The 20,058-nt window shown below is 42.1% G+C and overlaps 1 protein-coding gene and 1 long non-coding RNA gene across 2 annotated transcripts in view; one reads left to right on the top strand and one right to left on the bottom strand.

The window, feature by feature from the left end:
- The window catches only part of Znhit6 (zinc finger HIT-type containing 6), a 44,245-nt gene extending 36,657 nt beyond the window's left edge, over positions 1–7,588 (bottom strand). Inside the window, exons 1-5 of the mRNA XM_036189923.1 lie at positions 6,808–7,588; positions 6,393–6,458; positions 6,204–6,310; positions 6,032–6,117; positions 832–935 (exon numbers count right to left, since the gene is read on the bottom strand). Of these exons, the coding sequence (XP_036045816.1) occupies positions 832–935; positions 6,032–6,117; positions 6,204–6,310; positions 6,393–6,458; positions 6,808–7,439 (995 nt within the window). The 5' untranslated portion in view covers positions 7,440–7,588. The remainder of the gene's footprint in view (positions 1–831; positions 936–6,031; positions 6,118–6,203; positions 6,311–6,392; positions 6,459–6,807) is intronic.
- Positions 7,589–7,662: 74 nt separating this feature from the next.
- The window catches only part of LOC118585530, a 36,714-nt gene continuing 24,318 nt past the window's right edge, over positions 7,663–20,058 (top strand). The window contains exons 1-2 of the long non-coding RNA XR_004945207.1: positions 7,663–7,735; positions 8,939–9,209. This is a non-coding gene — a long non-coding RNA (uncharacterized LOC118585530). The remainder of the gene's footprint in view (positions 7,736–8,938; positions 9,210–20,058) is intronic.

Raw genomic sequence — 20,058 nt, 5'->3', positions numbered from 1 at the left:
TTAAAACCTTCCTTAAAAAAAAAAAAAAAAGAAAAGGGGAAGTGCTGTGGATATTGCTCTGTGTAAATAAAGTTCTGATTGGCCAGTGGCCAGGCAGGAAGTATAGGCGGGACAAGAGAGAAGAGAATTCTGGGAAGTAGAAGGTTGGAGAGAGACACCGCCAGCCGCCACCATGAGAAGCAACATGTAAAGACACTGGTAAGCCACAAGCCATGTGGCAAAGTATAGACTAACAGAAATGGGTTAATTTAAGATAGAAGAAGCAGATAACAAGAAGCCTGCCACATCCATACAGTTTCTAAACAATGTAAGTTTCTGTGTGCTTTCTTGGTTGGGTCTGAGCAACTGTGGGACTGGCGGGTAAGAGAGATTTGTCCTGACTGGGCCAGGCAGGAAAACTCTAGCTACACTCTAGGTCTTAGAGAAAACTTCACAACACTATTACTCAAAGCATGGTTCTCAGCCAGGAAGAAGCATTGCTGGTAGCCACTAGAAATGCATGCTATCAAATTCCAACCCAGCCATAAGAATTATGAGGCAGTATCAGAAATATATGCCATCAAATTCCAACTTACTGAGATTAAATCACAAGTACATCTACTGATTTGCTTTGCATATTAACAGTTGAGAAGTCTCAGAGGACAGCAAGACAACACATCACATTCCCAAATCTTTACTAGTTGGAGGACATGCAAATATCAGTTTCTCTTGTCATCCAGTAACTTTACAGATCAAACTTTTGTTAACAATGTTCTAAAGTAAACCAAATCCTAGAGGTTGTTCCCCATCAAATGAGTACAGCTATACAGTAAAAGAAAAGAGACCTGGTACCTGTGATCAAAAACTGTTGAGTTCTCTTTCCTCTTGCTGAATCCACAGGGTAGAAGCCTCAGTAAAATGCCTTGCTTTCGGGCACGATTTTTCATAAAGAACAGCTAGCAACAAAGCCAAACATAAGTTAATTTCAGAATGCCTTAGCCAAACATAAGTTAATTTCAGAATGCCTTACAATGCACTATCAAATAAAACTATACCAAGAGGGTACAAAATGGGATATAAAAACACCTGCTTTTAACACGTTACTCCACCTGAGAGTTGGTTATTAAGCTCAAGGAGGTAACTCTAGAGTCTCAAAGGAAATATCTCAAATGAACTTTTTATTGAGCTAAGGAAGAAAAAAGATCACTCAAAGGAAGGACAAAAAAGTTTTCTGGTTAAATGGATACGAATCTAAAACTTGTAATGCAAAGTTGCAAGTCTTAAGTCCATGGGCAAGGGTTAGCAATCACCAGCTAAGTAAGAAAATGACAAAACAACAACATATGTAATTCTGTAAGTCAGCAGACTTTGGTTTTAATAATAGTAGTAGTTATAAAGATGAACTCTTCCACGGGAAACTGCCAGGCAATGAGAGAAATGCATATATAAAAATAAATATATTTAAAAACTGCCTTAAAAGCATTTGAGCTGGTAAAAAAAAACCCAAATTATCATACTTGCTCAAGACAGAACAGAGCTATGACACAAAAGACTTACCAAAGCATAAGATAGGGAAGTGGAAAAGAAAAACATACCACACAAACACCATGCAAAGCCCTGGTACAGTTTTTAATATCGGGAAAAGCAGACAAAAAGCTTGAGCCGTGGTTCTCAACTGTCCAATGCTGTGACCATTTAACACAGTTCCTCATGTTGTGATGACTCCAACCATAAAACTGTCTTTATTGCTATGTCATAACTGTAATTTTATAATGTTATGAATCATAATGTAAGTATCTGTGCTTCCATATGGTTGCAAAAGGGTCATGACCCACAGGTTGAGAATCACTGGCTTAGAAGCAGAGACAGTAGCCTCATAATGTTAAGGAAGAAATCCTTTCTGACGCATGCAGTATGTTAGCTTTAAAGTAACCAAGCAAAAACTAATGGAGACAAGGATCAAAAAGTCTTTTTTTTTTTTTTTTTTGAGACAGGGTTTCTCTATAGCTTTGGAGCCTGTCCTGGACTAGCTCTGTAGACCAGGCTGGCCTCAAACTCACAGAGACCCACCTGCCTCTGCCTCCCGAGTGCTGGGATTACAGGTGTGCGCCACCACCACCTGGACAAAAAGTCCTTTTGCTTTTGCTCCCTCAGAATACTGTAAGTGAGGAAGGATAGAAATGACTTAAATAACACACTCAATAAACCTGACCTTAAGAGAGCATACTCTTATGCCACAGACCCAGCAGACTCTGCAGATGCTCAAGTCCCTTATATAAATGGTATAATACTTGCACATGATATTGTACATTTCAGTCTGTGTTAAATGATCTCTTATGTCCAACATTATATAGACAACAGTCAAGAGGTCATGTAGGGAATAACAGTACGAAAAGGAAAAAGGGTTGTGGTTGCTCAGTATGGAATGACATTTCTTCAAGCAAACAGGCCACATGCTGAGTGAAGCAGACTACAATAAATGAGAGAGTCTAGCAGTGATGCAAGACAGACAAATGGACTGACAGGATGGAGCAGATAGACTAAAAACTGATCTAAGCACACATGGCGCCTTGATTTATGATAAACATGACCCTGGGAAAAATAGGAAAAGATGGGCTTTCCAGGAAATGGTGCTACAAAGAGGGATTATCTAAATGGAAAATTCAATGGTATTTTTGCTTCCAATGACACTAACAATCAATTTTAAGAAAATACAAAAATGTGAAATGAAATACTATAAAGTTTTCAGAAAACAATTATCTCTGTAACTTCAAGGTATAAAGTGTTAGGTTCAAAGCAGGCTACCCAAATGGTAGTGCTGCTGACCATGTACAGGAAAGAATTTCCTTATAAACACATAAAACTACTACCTGTAAAGGAAATAAGCAGAAGATAAAGCATACACTAAAATTGAGACATTTATTTACCAAGTGTGAAAAGATAAACCATACAAAATAGTTTATAACATCCCATCAAGTATTGACCAGTATCTAAAAAAAACACAAAGAATTAAAGTATTAAGACAAAGACAGCTCACAGGCTGATGATGCCTCGGTGGGTAAAGTTTACTGCACAAGTATGAAGAACTAAGTTTGAAATCACAAAGCTTGGTGTGGGAGCAAAGTCTGCTTTCCAGTGTCCTATGGAGAGCCAGGAGAAGAAGTAAAGAAGAGGGCCAGTCCCAGAGGCCGGCCTCTGACTTCCACACATGTGCCATGCCATGTGTCTGCCCACACTGACACACAGACAAAGGGAACAGAAAGCTGAACAGATGAACAAAAGGCTTAAGCACACACTCACAAAGAGGAAATCCGAATGTCCAATAAAAAGATGTTTCTTCTCAAAAGGAGTAAGTGAACTGTAAAATTAAAACCCAATACAATCCTATAGCAATCAAACTTAAAAAAGAAAACGTAAAGCTGGACCAAATTTAGACATAACTGGTCAGAATGAAAATTGGTAGTAATATGCCGGATAGTAGTGGCACACGCCTTTAGTTCCAGCACTCAGGAGGCTGAGGCAGGTGGATCTCTTGAGTCTAGGCCAGCCTGGTCTACAGAGTGAGTTCCAGAACAGCCAGGAATGATGTTGTGAATCCCTCACCCCAAAAGAAGAAAGAAAACTGGTAATAATCACTACAGACTAAGTTTTACTAACTTCCAGTCAAACTACGGACAGGAACACAGCCAACAACAATTCCATGTTTAAGTACAAAGCCTAGAAAAGCACATGCAGACAGACCGCAATTCAAAACCCAAAAGATTCCCAATAGCAAGCGTCGTTTCAAAAGGCTTGTGGTTGTTATGAAACCTCATCTCTGAACAACAGAGTGAGCAAAGGTATGGTTCTAAGACAACTCTGGAAAGGAGACTGGGACAGTGCAGCACACGAGAAGGTGACGAGGAACACCAGTGAGGCAGGAACGTCCTTGTCCCAGGCCCAGTGGCAATCACACAGATTCTCACTACATCATGAATCATTACACTATATTTCCATTTTATGATTCTTTAATATATGCTGTATTTTACAATAAAAACAGAACTTAGTGATGTTTAATTTAACCTGAGCAGTAGTAAGTAATGCCACATGGTAACTTTCCACATGTGTATTATCATCTTGGTACCAATAATGTAGGTGTGTGAAAGGTATGTAGGTGTGTGAAAGGCACTGAGAATCCTCACTTCTACACTAAAATGGTCTCTGATTCAATTACAGTATTAATGAATTTCTCAGGTACCAAATATCTTATGTGTGTAATCTTTAATTGTCCTAGTGTTTAAGGGAAGCAAGACTATGAAAACTAAGTGTGTCAGGACACAGGGTCCTGTTAACTTTTTGTTAAAACTGGAATCACATCACTTTCTAATTATTTCTAACAGCATACATAAGAAGCCACCATCCTTTCTTGGGGCATACACCCCTGAAACTATTCTTCATGCTTTCAGTCATCCTCCACTGTGGTTCCCTGACCTCAACCAAGCAGCAAAGTGATCTTTTTTTTTCCAGAAAGTATTTTTTTTATTTTATGTGTATGAGTGTTTGTGTGCATGCATGTATGTGCATCATGTGCGTATGTGCCTGGTGCTTTTGGAGGCCAGAAGAGGGCACTGGAGCCTCTGGAACAGAAGTCACAGTGTAGTCCAGTCCTCTGCAAGATCATGTTCGATTAACTGCTGAGCCACCTCTCCAGGGTCAAGAGAGCTCCTTTAAAGACAAAATATGCTCAACCCTTCCCTTGTTTTATTTGTTTGTTTTTATTTGTTTGTTGTTGATTGAGACAGGGTTTCTCCCTGTATCCCTGCCTGTCCTTTCTCTGTAGACCTTGCTGGACTCAGAATTTTGCCTACCTCTGCCTTCCAAGTGCTGGGATTAAAGGTGTGTACCACCATCACCAGACTTTTTTTCTTTTTTGAGAAAAGGCCTCAGCTGGGCAGTGGTGGTGCACGCCTTTAATCCCAGCACGCAGGAGGCAGAGACAGGCGGATCTCTGTGAGTTCGAGGTCAGCCTGGTCTACAGGGAGAGAGTTCCAGGGCAGCCAGAGTTGCACAGTGGAAACCCTGTCTTGAAACAAACAAACAAAAAAAGGTCTCACACACTACTGCGTAGCCTAGAACTCAAAGCCTCACCTGCCTCTTGGCTTCCTGAGTGCTGCATTAAAGACTCCACCACACCCTGGGTCTCCTGTTTGCTTAGAATGCTTGGGGACCCTTTTTTTTTTTTTTTTGGTTTTTTGAGACAGGGTTCCTCTGTGTAGTTTTGGAGCCTGTCCTGGATCTCACTCTGTAGACCAGGCTGGCCTTGAACTCACAGAGATCAGCCTGGCTCTGCCTCCCAGTGCTGGGATTAAAGGCGTGCGCCACCACCGCCCCCTAACCTCTGTTTAGCATTTCTCCCCACTCACTCACTATTCTTCCGTTATCCTGCCCCATGTAACCTTCCAAACACATACCAGTTCCCAACCTGCATCTTTTATTTTTTTTTAATTTTTTTTTTTTTTGAGCTGAGGATCGAACCCAGGGCCTTGTGCTTACTAGGCAAGTGCTCTACCATTGAGCTAAATCCCCAACCCTCCTGCATCTTTTTTGAGTCAAAGTCTGGCTATGTCTTCCTCCAAGTGTCGGTCACAGGCTTATGCCACTTTTGCCTATGTTTCTACCCAGAAAAGTTTTCTGCCAAATGTCTGTCTCTTTCACACCATTAAGATCACAGCCTAACTGTCCCCAATCAGAGACACTCGTCATCGTCACTGTGTTGACAATCATACCCTGAACAGTTCATGCCCCTCACACAGCACTCTGTCCTCTTTACCCTTTTGACTCATCTTAATTTTCTACACGCACTTAAATCTATAAGAAATTATATTTGTTGTTCTACACATCCAGACTCTTCCACTTAACTAACTCCCCACTACAATACAAACTCCTCAGGGTAAATACTTTGGATCTATCTCAAATAACCAGGAGTCTCAGATCAGGGTGGCCACTTGATGTAGCTGAGAAACGAATAAACTGAAAGACATTTTAACTTGAAAAGATCAGAAGAAATACTTACATATTTTTTGCGCTTTGGTCTTTTCAAGAAAGTGTCTCTTGAAACCTGGTCTGCTGTTCTTGCCACGTCTTCCAAAAATCGATAGTCTTGGAATTTCAGAATGGAAAAATTAACAAGTGACATATATTAGGTGGCCAGAAAGCATTTATCTGTTGTGCACAAAACGACTTACCACTTAGGAGATTCATCTCAGTAAACTGCTGTAGTGAGACATAAGCAGTTTTATCTCGGACGCCATTACAAGTCAGTTCTGCTTTGTGTTTCTTTACACAGGGCAAACTGCAGAAACAAACAGGAAGCAGTTTTCGATCTGAAGTAAGTGCAGACAGGAAGGGAATAAGGCAGAAAGTTACATATTTACCTGCAGGAGTATCGAAGGCAGCGTGGGCATCTGTACTTGGCTTCTTCTGTCCCACAAGTCTGACACCTGTAAAAGTTCACCTGTGACTTAATGCTCAAAAATGAAGTCCACTTACAGTCTCTGAATGCTAACTCAAGGATATTCACAGTTTACAGGCAGGTAGTCAGAGCAAATAAAGCAGGTTAGCAACGCTGATGAAATACTTGACAGCTGTCACTGAAAATTAGGAAATGTTTGCAAATGACATTTACAATGAAATGCAATTCAAGTTATATATATAAAAATAAGTGGTAGAGCGCTTGCCTAGCAAGCACAAGGCTTCATGCCTGGGTTAATTTACTCCACTTTTCTGCTGTTACGGTAACTTCCTTCTCTCAACGTTCTAGTTCCCATCTGGGTTTTCTCCCTGCCCTACCTGGACATAGCCAGTTTCCTCTTGCAGCCCACTCGGGGATTCATCTGAGGCTCTTCCTTCACCTTCCTGTCATCCATCACTTCTCTCTTGAGGCAGGCCTCTTCCTTGACATGCACTCCATCCATCATCGGCTCCTGCTTTACGTTCTGACCAACAAACAACTCCTGTTTGACGTCCAGCTCCTCCTCCTTCACTCCTTCCCAGTCCATCACCTCCTCCTTCACCTTCACGTTCTCCTCCTTTACTTCCGGCTCATCCACCGGCTCTTCTTTCACCACCAGGCTACCATCCGCCTCCTGCTTCACCTCCACCACGCCTACTTTCTCATCCTTCACCTCAGGCCCGCCCTCCACCTCCGGCTTTACCCAGTGGCTGTCCGGCATGCCACCGTCCATATCCGACCAGTCCACCACTTCCTGCTTCACCACAGCTAAATCCATCTTTATCTCCTCCACATCCTCTGTGGTCGTAATTCCTGTCAGTGCGTTCCTCTCCTCTCCATCGCCAGCCTCGGGGCTCCCACCTAAGTCCCAGGCTCCGTCCCTACCAGCCTCGGGCCTCGGCCGCGCCCCCTCCGCCACCCTCTGGGGACCTCCTCCCGGAGTCCCTTCCTCCTCAGCTGCAAGCTCCATCAGCTCACGAGCCTAGGCGGAAGCTGCCACTCCGTGCTTCACTGCTGCTCTACCAAGAGGGATTACCAAAGGGTCACCGACAGCGCCACACGTGTGCAAACCAGAACCCGCAAGCTCTGCACGCCCGCTAGAAGCGTGGTTAGCCGTAAAGCAAGTCTTCTGCGCCACGACTCTTCACGACTCCTGGAGTTCTTTACGGCTCAGTCTTTGCAGTCGCGTCTCCTAGGGTCATGAGAGACCACGCCCAGGCTCCAAAATTGGTGTCCTGGGTACTGAAACGACAGTCTCGAAATCAGGTGACCCGCTTTAATCTGTACCAGGAATTAAGTCTAATAATGGAGGACAGCTTCCCATGTTCCTCTAAGGTCTAGACTGTAAACGGGTGGGTCTCAACCTTCCTAGCCCTGCCACCCTTTAATACAGCTCAGGTTGCTGGGATCCCCCCCCCCCCCCCCCAGCCATAAAATTATTTTCATGGCTACTGCATAACTGTAATTCTGCTACTGTTACTAATCATAATGTAAATGTTTTTGGAGATAGCGGCTTGCCAAAGGGATTGCAACCGGCAGGTTGAGAACCATTGCTCTAAACTGTTTTGTTTTTGTTTTGGTTTTTTGGTTTTTTCGAGACGGTTTCTCCGCGTAGTTTTGGAGCCTATCCTGAATTTCGCTCTGTAGACCAGGCTGGCCTCAAACTCAAGAGATCCGTGTGCCTCTGCCTCCCATGTGCTGGAATTAAAAGCGTGTGCCACCACCACCCACGCATAAAGGCGTTTTCTTACCTTGGTCTCTAGCATATAGGTTAAGAAACAGTTTAGAAGCAGCGGTGGCAGCGCACGCCTTTAATCCCAGCACTCAGGAGACAGAGCCAGGCGTATCTCTGTGAGTTCGAGGCCAGCTTGATCTACAGTTCCACAATAGCCAGGGCTACACAGAGAAAACCTGTCTCAAAAACCGAAACCAACCAACCAAAGAAAGAAAAAACAAAAACAAAAACGCCTTTAATACCAGCATTTAGGAGCCAGAGGCAGGAGGATCTCTGTGACTTAAAGGTCGGCCTGGTCTACATAGTAAGTTCCGGGTCAGCCAGGGTGACCTAGAGAGGCCCTGTTTGAAAAACAAAACAAATGGGAGAAGGAAGAAGAGGAAGGGGATGGGGAGAGACACACACTCTCATCTACCTCTGCAAGGATTGCATGAACCATGCATGGGGATCACCTACTACGACCAGCAGCTGAAACACTGGCTGTTACAGGCTAATAATATCCCTGCAAGTCCATATACTGAAGCCCTTAATCCCTAATACCTCACAATTTCGACTATATTTTGGAGATGAGGCCTTCAAACGCATATGGGCTAAAATAAAGCAATTATAATGGGCCCTAATCCAATCTGACTGGTGCATTATTTAATAAGAAATTTGCATACAAGTGGGATGAATGCACATAGAGGAGGAGTACTGGAATGTGGTGAGAGCAGGCTGGCTGTGTGCCAACCCAGGTAGCCTAGCAGAGAAACTTCTGAATCCTTGGCCTTGGACTTCCATAGCTTCTTGAACTACAAGAAAATGAAAATGGTCTTTGCTTAAGCCATCCAGTCTGTACTATCATGTTGCTCCAGTAAACTGACCCACTGGCCACAACGTAAAGGACCTGCTGCTGTTATGTGACACTATTGCTGGGGAAGAAGTGAAGGGATGTCTATTCACTCCAGGGAGGGGTCCACAACAGACTGAAGTGAGGACTCCACAGAAGTCCGTCTCAGTGAGCTGGTGAGTACGTTGGGGTTACTCACAGAAGTTTCATCCATAGTCCTACAAATACCATAGTTTTGTTCTAGTTAATGGCAGAATAATACTGTGTGTATATACTACATTTTCTTTATTTGTTAATCTACTGATGGATATCTAGGCTGTTGTTAATAGTGTTTCATCAACATGAATGTGCAGGTTTCTTTTTTTTCCCTTCTTTTCTCTTCTTTCTTCCTCCTCTTCCCTTTCTTCCCCACCCTCCTCCTTTTTCTTTTTGAAACAGGGTATATCTATGAAGTCCTAGAACTGGAACTCCCTGGGCTGTTGCTGCCCTAGAACTTGATATGTAGACCTGGCTGGCCTTGAACTCACAGAGATCCGCCTGCCTCTGGAGCATAGGGATTAAAGGCATGGGCCACCGTGACAGCTTTTTACATGTATTTATTTGTTTGTTTGTTTGGTTTGGTTTTTCAAGACAGGCTTTCTCTGGGTAGCCCTGGCTGTCCTGTATACCAGCCTGGCCTCAAACTCAGAAATTTTACCAGTACCACCACACCCAGCAGAAACGGGCAGGTTTCTGTGTAGTGTGCTCACTTAGATTCCTTCAGGTAGGGGTATTACTGCTGGAGAAGACGGTAGCTTTTAGTTTTCTAAGGAACCCCTATACTGATTTCCATGATGGCACACTAATTTACATCCATACCAACAGGAGATAAGTGTTCTTTTGTTCTCAATATTCTCATCAGCACTTGTATGATTTAGTGCCGTCAACCATTCTAACCAGGGAAAGATGAAATACTAATATACTCTGATTTGAAATCTTCTGATGGCTAAAGATATCAAGTATTTTTTCATATATTTTTGCCATTTAAATTTTTACTTATTATTGTATGTGTATATAATATATGTAGGTGAGCACTTACATGCTATAGTGAATATGTGGATGACAGAGGACAACATTGGAGAATCAATTCTCTCCTGCCTTCTTGTGGGTTCTGGGGATTGAATTCAGATTGACAGGGTTGCATGGCAAGAGCCTTTATCTAATGAGCCATTCTGCTGCCAATGCACTGAACATTTGTGCTTCTTTGAGAATTGTTCAGTTCATTTGCCTTTTGTTGAATGCACTTTTTTTGGTTTTGGTGTTTACATTTTATATTTAGTGTGTGTGTGTGTGTGTGTGTGTGTGTGTGTGTGTGTACATATGAGAGAGAGCCACAGTGCACATGTGGAGATCAAAGGAAAATCTGTGTCCAGTTCTCTCCTTCTACCATGTGGGGGTTGAACTCAGGCCACCACCAGGCTTAGCAGAATGCGCCTGGAATGGATGGATGGATGGTCTGAATAAGAATAACCCCACAGGCTCATATATTTGAATGCCTAGTTCCTAGTTGGTGGAATGTTTAGGGAAAGATTAGGAGGTATGGCCTTGTTGGAGTAAGTGTGGTCTCTTAGAAAAAGTGTGTTCCTGGGAGTAGGAAACAGGTCTAGGGTCAGTGGTGAGCCCAAGAATATATTGTTTAAATCTCCATGTGTTAATTTAGCTTCTTTTGTTATTGATATCCGGTTTTATTCTAGTATAGTCTGATACTATCAAAGAAATTATTTTTATTTTTTATGTTTTGGTATTTGTTAATGGCCAGCTAGTTAATGACCTGCTTTATGGCCAGGACATAATCTATTTTAGGGGAAGTTCCTTGGGTTACTGAGAAGATAGTACATTCTGTAGTAACTGCTGGATACAATACTTTATAGCTCTCTATCAAGTCTGTTTTATCTGTGGTGCAGTTTAACTCTGAAGTTTCTTTGTAGATATTTTGCTTGCGTAATTTATATATTAGTTAGTTAGAGTGGTATGCTGAAGTCATATATTATATTGCATTAGTAACTATCTTTTTATGCCCAGCAGTGTTTTGTTTATGAAATTTTTACTATCATTCTCTCTTTTTACTGAATTTGTTTGTGACCTTTATCTCTTCTGGGACACTGATTGGCATTCTACTTGTCATATAAGAATGGCCTTTCCTGCTTGTATCTTACATCCCCTTGCTCAATATGCACTTCTCCATCCTTGCACTGTTTCATTTTGCCAATGAGATATACCTCCTCCCCCCAAAGCTGAGGATCAAACCCAGGGCCTTGTGCTTGCTAGGCAAGCGCTCTACCACTGAGAGCAGGGGTGGGGGTGGGGGCGGGAGCGGGGAGGACAGGGGAACCCATGGCTGATGTGTGAAATTAAGACACAAATATAATAATAATAAAAAAGAGGTGTGGTTTTGTTGGAGTAGATGTGGCCTTGCTGGAGGAAGTGTGTCATTGCAGGTGGGTTTGGGGGCTTCAGAAGCCCAAGTCAGGGCTAGTGGCTCTCTCCCTTTCTGTTGCCTGTGAATCTGGGTGTAGAACTCTCAGCTCCTTCTCCAGCACCATGTTTGCCTGTACACTGCCATACTCCCACCATGATGATAATGGACTAACCTCTGAAACTGTCAGCTGGCTCCAGTGAAATGATTTCTTTATCAGAGTTGTAATAGAACAGTGACTAAGACAACCAATAGCCATTGTTGTATTACCTTACTGTATTCAGTAAGCCAGTGTAATAAATCCAATATAGATATTCTTTCATTTCTGTCCCTTTAGAGAACCCTGACTAATACAGTCATGGAGTCAGGGTTCTGTGTATCAGTTACTGTTCTTGATGCTGTGAAAAATCCCTGACAGAAGCAGCTTCAGAAAGAGTTTGTTTGGTTCACAGTTTGAGGGTATATAGTTAGTTCATCATGTCGGAGAAGGCATGGTAGCTGGAGGCTGCTGGTTGCACTGCGTCCTCACCAGGAGACAAGCAGATGGAGACAGTGCTACTGTTCAAAAGTCCCCAGGATACTTAAAGGTCATTTGGTCTTTTTAACTTTGAGGCAAAATGGTACTGTCCATATTTGAGAACCATTTGGTAAAGTCATAATAATTATACTTTTCACCATGACAGCTCTTTAAGGACCACTGAGCACATGAAATAGAATTATCTGCAATAACACAAGCTCTCAGCATAAAATACACAACTTAATGAAAAAGTAATGTAAATTATCTCATTAATAATACTTTTGTAAGTGTTACAGCTCTGAAGGGGAAAGTATCCTGGTAGTTGGAAGCCAAGGAATACCTATATCTCTGAAGGGAAAGGTATCTCAGGAGAAGTGTTACAGCTCTGCTCCAGTGGGGGCGGATTCCCTAGCAAAGTGTTATAGTCCTTGCTCTGGGAAAGGTTTCCCTAATGTGAGTGTAAGGACTCTCTGCTCCAGCAGGGGAGACTTTCCCCAGGGAGCTTGTTACAGCTCTGCTCTGCTCCTGAGAAGTGTTACAGCTCTGCTCTGCTCCTGAGAAGTGTTACAGCTCTGCTCTGCTCCTGAGAAGTGTTACAGCTCTGCTCTGCTCCTGAGAAGTGTAACATCTCTGCTCCAGCAAGGGAAAGTTTCGCCAGCCAAAGTGTTACAGTTCTGCTCTGCTCCCGCTCCTGCTCCAACAAACCTCACTCAAGAGATTTATTGGGAGGGAGGAATCCAGGAGTGTGGTTGCCTCTGCCAGGTTGGAAAAAGGGCAGCCCCAAACTGAACAGCTTATAATGTGTTTCTTAGGGGTGGATCTTTCTAAAGTGGAGATTTTCAGGCTGGGGATTGGTAGGATCTCTATTTCTGAGCTTGGGACAAGCTCAAAGATTGGTTAGATTTCAATTCCTGAGGTGGGTAGAGGCAGGGTGTGTTTCCTTGGCTCTGGTCTCAGGGCCAGGGTGTTCTTTTACTGGCCCCTTTCACCCTACAACTTTTATGTTGATTTCTTGTTATAATATTACTTTTGGTGTAATAGATGATATATATTGTTGAAATTAATTTTACCTGCTTCTTTTTGCTTACTTAAATGAAGTTATTAGGGAATTTAAAATTATGTATGTATTATATTTCAATTGTAAAGTGCTACATGGAGATTTGTTATTAAAACTCATTTAATTACATATAGTTAACATGAAGTGACTATGAAGGAGTTATTTAGGCATATTAGTTAATTAATAATTGTTAACCTAGTAAGGAAATATTTGGCTTTTTTTCAATCAATTCTCCATACAATAGTTTGGCCTAATTATGGATCGAAGTTTGATAATTTCAGGGACCTCTTTAAAAACCTTAAGTGTCTAATAGTTGCTCTTAGGGTAATGAGCTGGGTCCCTATTCCACTCTGGAAAGGGCCTCAGATCAGGGCGCATGTGTTGTTCCGGTCTCATCTCTACTTACTGAGGTATTGCTTCCATGAGTGTCTCGATCATTTCTCTATTGCTGTGATAAAACACCATGACCGAGGCAGCTTGGAGGAGGAAGGGTTGATTTGGACTCTGGGTTCAGAAGGAGAGCCTGTCATGGCAGCGGAAATCGCAGCAAGCAGCAGCCATGCTAGCAGGAGCAGAAGGCTGAGCTTCAAGCTCAAAGCAGGAATATCACAGTGGGAATGGCCTGAGGCTGTGAAACACACACACACACACTCATACACACACACCATACACACACACACACTCACACACACATACACACACACTCACACACATACACACACTCACACTCACACACACACACACACACACACACACACACAAAACACACACTCCTTACTGAATCCAGTTAGTGTTGCCCATATTTGTACATGGTGTACAGCTGACCACTAGAACATGGCCAACTTACCAAGGGCTCATCCTTAAAGAAAACTGAGGGTCCTGTGAGCCCTCACCCCTTTTATGTGGAATGTTGACAGGTAATAACATGAAGCCAGCAAGTTTCACAGCTAGAATAATATGTGGCTGTGAAGCCGCCACACTCAAAAATACCAATCCTTAGCTGGGCATAATGATGTACTTAACACTCAGGAGACCTGGCGGGGTGGATCTCTATGAGTTCAAGGGCAGCCTGAGCTAAATAGTGAGACCTTGTCTGAAACAAAACTAAAGAAAACAAAACAACCACCACAAAAAACCAGTCCTTTTAGTTTTTCACTGACGACATTTTTCTGCATGGAATTATGCAGTAAACTATTTGGGAATACTACAACTATTTTAGCTGTGGATTTTATTATAACAGACTATTTTTGTGTATATGTGTGCAAGAGTGCAAAGGTCAGAGGTCAACATTGTGTGTCTTCTCTATAGTTCTCCACTTTATTTTTGAGGCAAGGTCTCTAACTGAAACCTAAGCACACTGATGAGCTGGACTGGCTGGCCAGCAAGCCCCAGGGAGACTCCTATCTCTGCCTCCCAGGTGCTGGAATTACAGGTGCACGCCACTCTGCCTGACTTCTTATTTGTGTTTTGGGGATCCAGACTCAGGTCGTTGTGCTGGACAGCAAGCATCTGGACTGAGCCATCTGTCTCCACCTCTCCTAACTGTGAATTTAAAAAAAATTAACATTTGATACCTGTGTTATTAAATGGCTTCACTTCTATAAATCAAAAATATTCAAATGAAGAACTCGAATATAACATAATAAGATTCAGTTCAAGATTTTCACTTCTTACCAGCTGAGAGAGACCATCATCCCTGTATCAAAAGTGTCTATTTTATGAAACTGGCTTTCCAGTGTTTGCTTCAGGAAGTGAGAAATTTTCTTGTCTTTGAACTGTAACTTTTTCCTGAACTAGATACTTAATAAAATAAAATTATTTTTTAATGTGTGGTTACTAACTTTTTTGTGGTTATGGGTAGTTCTAAAAATCATACTGCTTGGGACAGCCAAGATGATCACTCAGATTCCCCAACTGTCGCTTCTCTATAGAGGGGCTGTTTTTCTAACTTGGCTCTGAACTAGTCCGGGGTCTGAATCCAAAACACACATTGCATAATATGTGCCCAAGCTGAGGTGAAAACAGCTTCATCATACCGACCAGCCACAGGCCATCTTTAAACCCAAGTCATGAGGAAAAGGGGATACATTAACCCGGCTGAGCACTATCCATTGAAAGCTTGGTCCACACTGCTGCAGCTGTACACATTGCCTGTCTGACTGTGAGGAATAAGTTCACACATGGTGTGAAGATTCACAAGGCGCCTGCTGCCAGCACCGTGCCACTACCAACCTTTCCTTTATTTTAAGGTTGTCAAGCAAGCAAACAGAACCTGTCTGTTTTGTATAGAAAGAGCCACATTAGCGTTTCACTTGAGGTGAAGTAGGGTTTGTGAAGACCGGTATGCTTCATGAAGACTATTCTGTATTGAAAGGAACTTCGTCTTGACTTGGTGCCAGTTCTGCCTGCATAGGAGGCACATCTGAGGCTGGAGAAGTGGGCCGTGTGTAGAAGTTCTTACCAAGCAGGCCTGGTTGCCTGAATTAAGGCCTGAGGTCCATAGCAGGAGAAAACTGACTTCTGAAAGCATGTGTGTGCCCAGTGTGACCCACAAACCACACAGACATACAGACAGTAAAAAGACAGGAAAGAATGCGGCAAGCCGCAGGAAGATGTAATGGAATCCAGTTACTATGACAAAAGCTACTACTTGGAAAGGTCAAGGACCTTTACAAAGGTCAAGCCATGGCTTAAGAAGTCTTGGTGGTATTTTAGCTTTTGTGTATATATTGGCCAATTCCTACAATGATTTTCTTGTATGCTACATGTGGTTCTAAGAACTTCTAACAGTGTATATATCTAAAATACCTACCAAGCATCCAAGGCCAAGTGATCTGAACTAAGGTAACACCCTTATTGAAACAAGGCCTGTCTCCTAGGTCAGGCGGATAGCTTTATTTCTTGTACAGTTTCAGCTGAGACCCTCCTTTCTTATACAGCCTTACTAACATTATAGACTCCTGTAAGCAAATTTCTAAAGTCTTATTAAATAAGGAACACAGAGCCAAATATAGGGGTGAAAGCCATAAAGATCAGGGAAATAGTGAGAGCCACCAGCTAACCTTAGCTCAGCATGCCACTGTAGCTTCCCCAAAGAGAACCAGCTTCTTCCTGCTTAACCTGTGCTTTATTGCCTTGCAGTTCTGCCTTCTCATGGGCTCTTAGCCCAGCTACTTCATTTCTTCATCACTGCCTGTCTGTACAGACCTCCAGGTCTCTATGGTTGGTACTGGGATTAAAGGCATGGGTCACCAAGCTTGGCTGTGCCCTTGACCACACAGAGTCTCTGCCTGCCATGTGATTGGATTAAGGGCGGGTGCTACCAACTGCCTGATTTTTGTAAATGGATGGATATCTATGTCCTCTGATCTCCAGGCAAACTTTATTTACGAACATACAAATAAAATATCACCACATTTCAGCACAAATAAAATATTACCACAGACTCCTAACATTTTTACTTAACCACTTATGGAACTGTAGATTGAGCACATAAATTCCCTTTTTCGGATATACTAACCGGTAACAGCTCTCAACTGACCTCCTCCTTTAACCACTCCATTTCCAGGCTGTAAAAGAAAGCCTGGCAGACACTGCCTGAGGAAAACTCTTACCTGCCTTTATGAGCCTGTTCAAGCCTGGTGACCTGGCTGGAGGAGGAGGATTGCTATGGCTTAGGTTTATAAGTGTAAACTGAGAGACTTGGAGAGAAGGAGGGGAAGGAGACTTAGAGGAGATTTGGAGAGAGGACTTGAGGATGAGACAGAGAAGAGAAAAGAGAACAGAACTAGATGGGGAAGAACTAGACGGAAGGGCTAGAAGAGAGGACTAGAGGAACAGGTGGAAGATGAGGAAGAGCCAGATGGAGAAGAACAAGATGAGGAAGAAGGAGATGGGAGAGGAGCTGAGATGGGAAGGAACTAGATGGATGAGAACCTAGATGGGGCAGAACTAAGATGAGAGAATCAAGTTAGAACCTAGAGGGGACAGATAAATGCAGAGAAAAATCAGGCAAGAAAGGAGCCAGGCACGAGAGCAGAATAGAAGCTGTGTGGAGAGAGAACTGACTCAGAATAATAAAGTGTATGAACTAAGGAGTTCCGTGTATGTAGATTCATTTAATATCATCAAAAATTAAATTATCAACTGGTTGTAGATTCTTCCCAGACCCTGGGAGAGGACTGTTGAGGGGCTGGACCCCCATAGTCCCCGTTACAAAAAACAAATTTGAAAAAATAATTGTATTACCTTGCCACACCTTTCAGGCTGTAGTTTAATATGATTGAACTATTCTGTCAGTGGGAAGCTATGTTTATAGTATGTTTTGTAAATATGCAGATTTACTTTTGACCAATGGTTATGAGTTTATGTGTATAAGTATTTTGGCTTGGATATTGGTGATGTTTCTATGTACGTACAAATTTTATTTGTACTTAAACACAAGGAATTGTGGGTGGAAGATGTTATACCATGATGATGTGTACAGTCTTTTAGATCCAAGTTCACCAAACTCCAGGTGACAGCAGTACTACAAAATGGTGTCATGGATTAATTCCCTGAAACCAAAGAAAGAGAGAAAGAAATATGGAAAGAAAGTACAGCTTTACAACAGAGAATAACAATATGAAAAGTGGCTAGCTTCTCATCACTGACTCGGAGACCAAAAACACATCGACGGAGTCTGGAAAAACAGCAACCCTGCAAACGGGGCTGGAGACGTGGTGCAGCAGTTAAGAGCACTTGATGCTCTTCCACGGGTCCAGGTTTTTCCTGCAGCATCCACATGCAACTCACGACTGCTATAACTCTAGTTCAGCAGATCTACTACTCTCCTCCGGCCTCCACGGTCACCTGGATAGAGGTGGAATATACTCACACAGAGACACACACCTACATAAATAAAAATAAAACAAAGCTTAAAAAAGAATACCACCACCAACAAAAAACCCTGCAACCAGCCTGTTATGATTTAATCCCAGCACTTGGGAGGCCAAGGCAGGCGGACATCTGTGAGTTTGAGATCAGCTTGGTCTACAAAGAGAGTTCCAGGACAGCCAGGGCTGTTACACAGAGAAACCCTGTCTTGAAAAATCAAAAACAAGAAAATCCCCAAATTAACCTCTCCTCCAAACCAAACCAAACCAACAACAATCCTGCAATAAAGATTTTAAAATCTAGAGAAAATAACTTTTATTAACAAAATTACAATAAGTCAAAATCCATTGTTATTAGATTTATAAAATTCACAGATGTATCATGTATGATAGGACCAAACAGGAAGGCTGAACTATGTGCTGTTAAAGTATGCTAAGGAGAAGTGTGTGATTGATGTACACGAGGTTCAACTTACTATTTTATTTGGAGATAGTCAATGCTCACCAAAAGTTGACTGTGATGATTTAGAGCTTGATTCTGTCATCCTTACTAGAAAAATGGAACTAAGGCCAGGATTTTTTTTTTATTACAGATAAAGAAAAGTCTGCTTCTAGTTATGATGTAATTGCTTATATGACACCAAACCTACTGCTAAGAATAACTAGAAAATCTGTACAGATATAAAACATAGACATTTGGCAGATTCAGCAACCCTCCTGAGTAGCCAGGGTGAATGAAGGATTAGGGAAGAAGGAAATAATGTTATGAGCTGACTTTCCTCAACACCTTTTCCCCAGAGAAAACTGCTGAACAGAAAATATCCTGAGCTGTTGGCAGCTGGTGAGGAGAGAATAACAAGTCAACAGGATGAAACCTAAAGTTCAAGGCTGATGTAGGACCACAGAGTCCTGGTACCCACCATTGAGACATGAAGGAAATAAAAAACTACAAGGAAAGGAAACCTGGAGACAGAATCTACTCTGAGAAGGCCTAATGTCAAAGCTATCCCAATCATTGATTATGGCCAATGGTCAAAAGTAAGCTTACTTCTTCTGTGAGGAAGTGACTGATTATCAATCACAGAGTCTGCCATGTTTTACATGTCATGTCTGATATTTATCAGGGGATTTCTAACCATGACAGAAGAAGAGAAAATGACTGAAAACTAAAACAAAATGAAACAGCACACAGAGATCACTGTCTAGGATAACCAGATACGGACTTTCAAACAGTTGTGATGAATGGCCACAGTGACAGAAATGGACAATTTTCCCAAGACTTGCGATCTGAGAAAATGATGTAATTCGAATTAAAAAGCTGAGCTGGAGAATTGGCTCCGGGTTTAAGAGCACTGGCTGTTCTTCAAGAGGAATCATGTTCAATTCTCAACACCCACATGGTGGCTCACAATTATCTGTAAAAGATTAAGTGGAATGATAAAAATATTTTACCCTTAAAAAGGAAGGCAAGAAGAAAGGAAAGAAAAAAGAAACAAGTTTGAGGTGAGAGACTTGTAAAATAATACGAAAATAGCAGGTGCAGATGTGAATATAACACTGCATTAACTTACTAATTCAAAGCCTAAATTTATTGAACTGTAGGACAAATAAAAATACAGTTATATGCTGCACACCAAAGACATATCTAAATGAAAGGATGCAGAAAACTTAAGATAAAAAAGGATAAATGTATATCCACTTACTCATAATTTTTCCCAGGTAAGGCTAAGAAATGTGGGACACTAGCAATAAACAAAACAAATTTCATCAGACAAGTGCAGAGATGAAAGGCATGCCTGGTAGGTAATCGGTCTAACTGAAGGGCACAGACAGTCTCCAGACTGGCTTGGCATAGCCATCGTGTGGCCCCCACTCTATGTGCAGTAATAGCAATTCATGGCTTGAAATCAACCACTAGGAGTATTTACACAATGGAAACAGCGAATGCTGGCAGCCAGGATTTGGCCCTTCACAGTTGTTTATTAACACAAAACAAGATTAGTTGAATTCAACTAATTCTACATATAATGCAAAAAGGAAAGTCGTAAAAGGAGGAGAGGTAAATACACAGGCAGATCTCATCCACCTCTCCTTCACAGGATCATCCATGTGTCCCTCCTAG

Source organism: Onychomys torridus, chromosome 6, assembly GCF_903995425.1.
Source record: "Onychomys torridus chromosome 6, mOncTor1.1, whole genome shotgun sequence".
Taxonomy (NCBI): Eukaryota; Metazoa; Chordata; class Mammalia; order Rodentia; family Cricetidae; genus Onychomys; species Onychomys torridus.
This window is presented reverse-complemented; position numbering and strand designations above follow the sequence as displayed.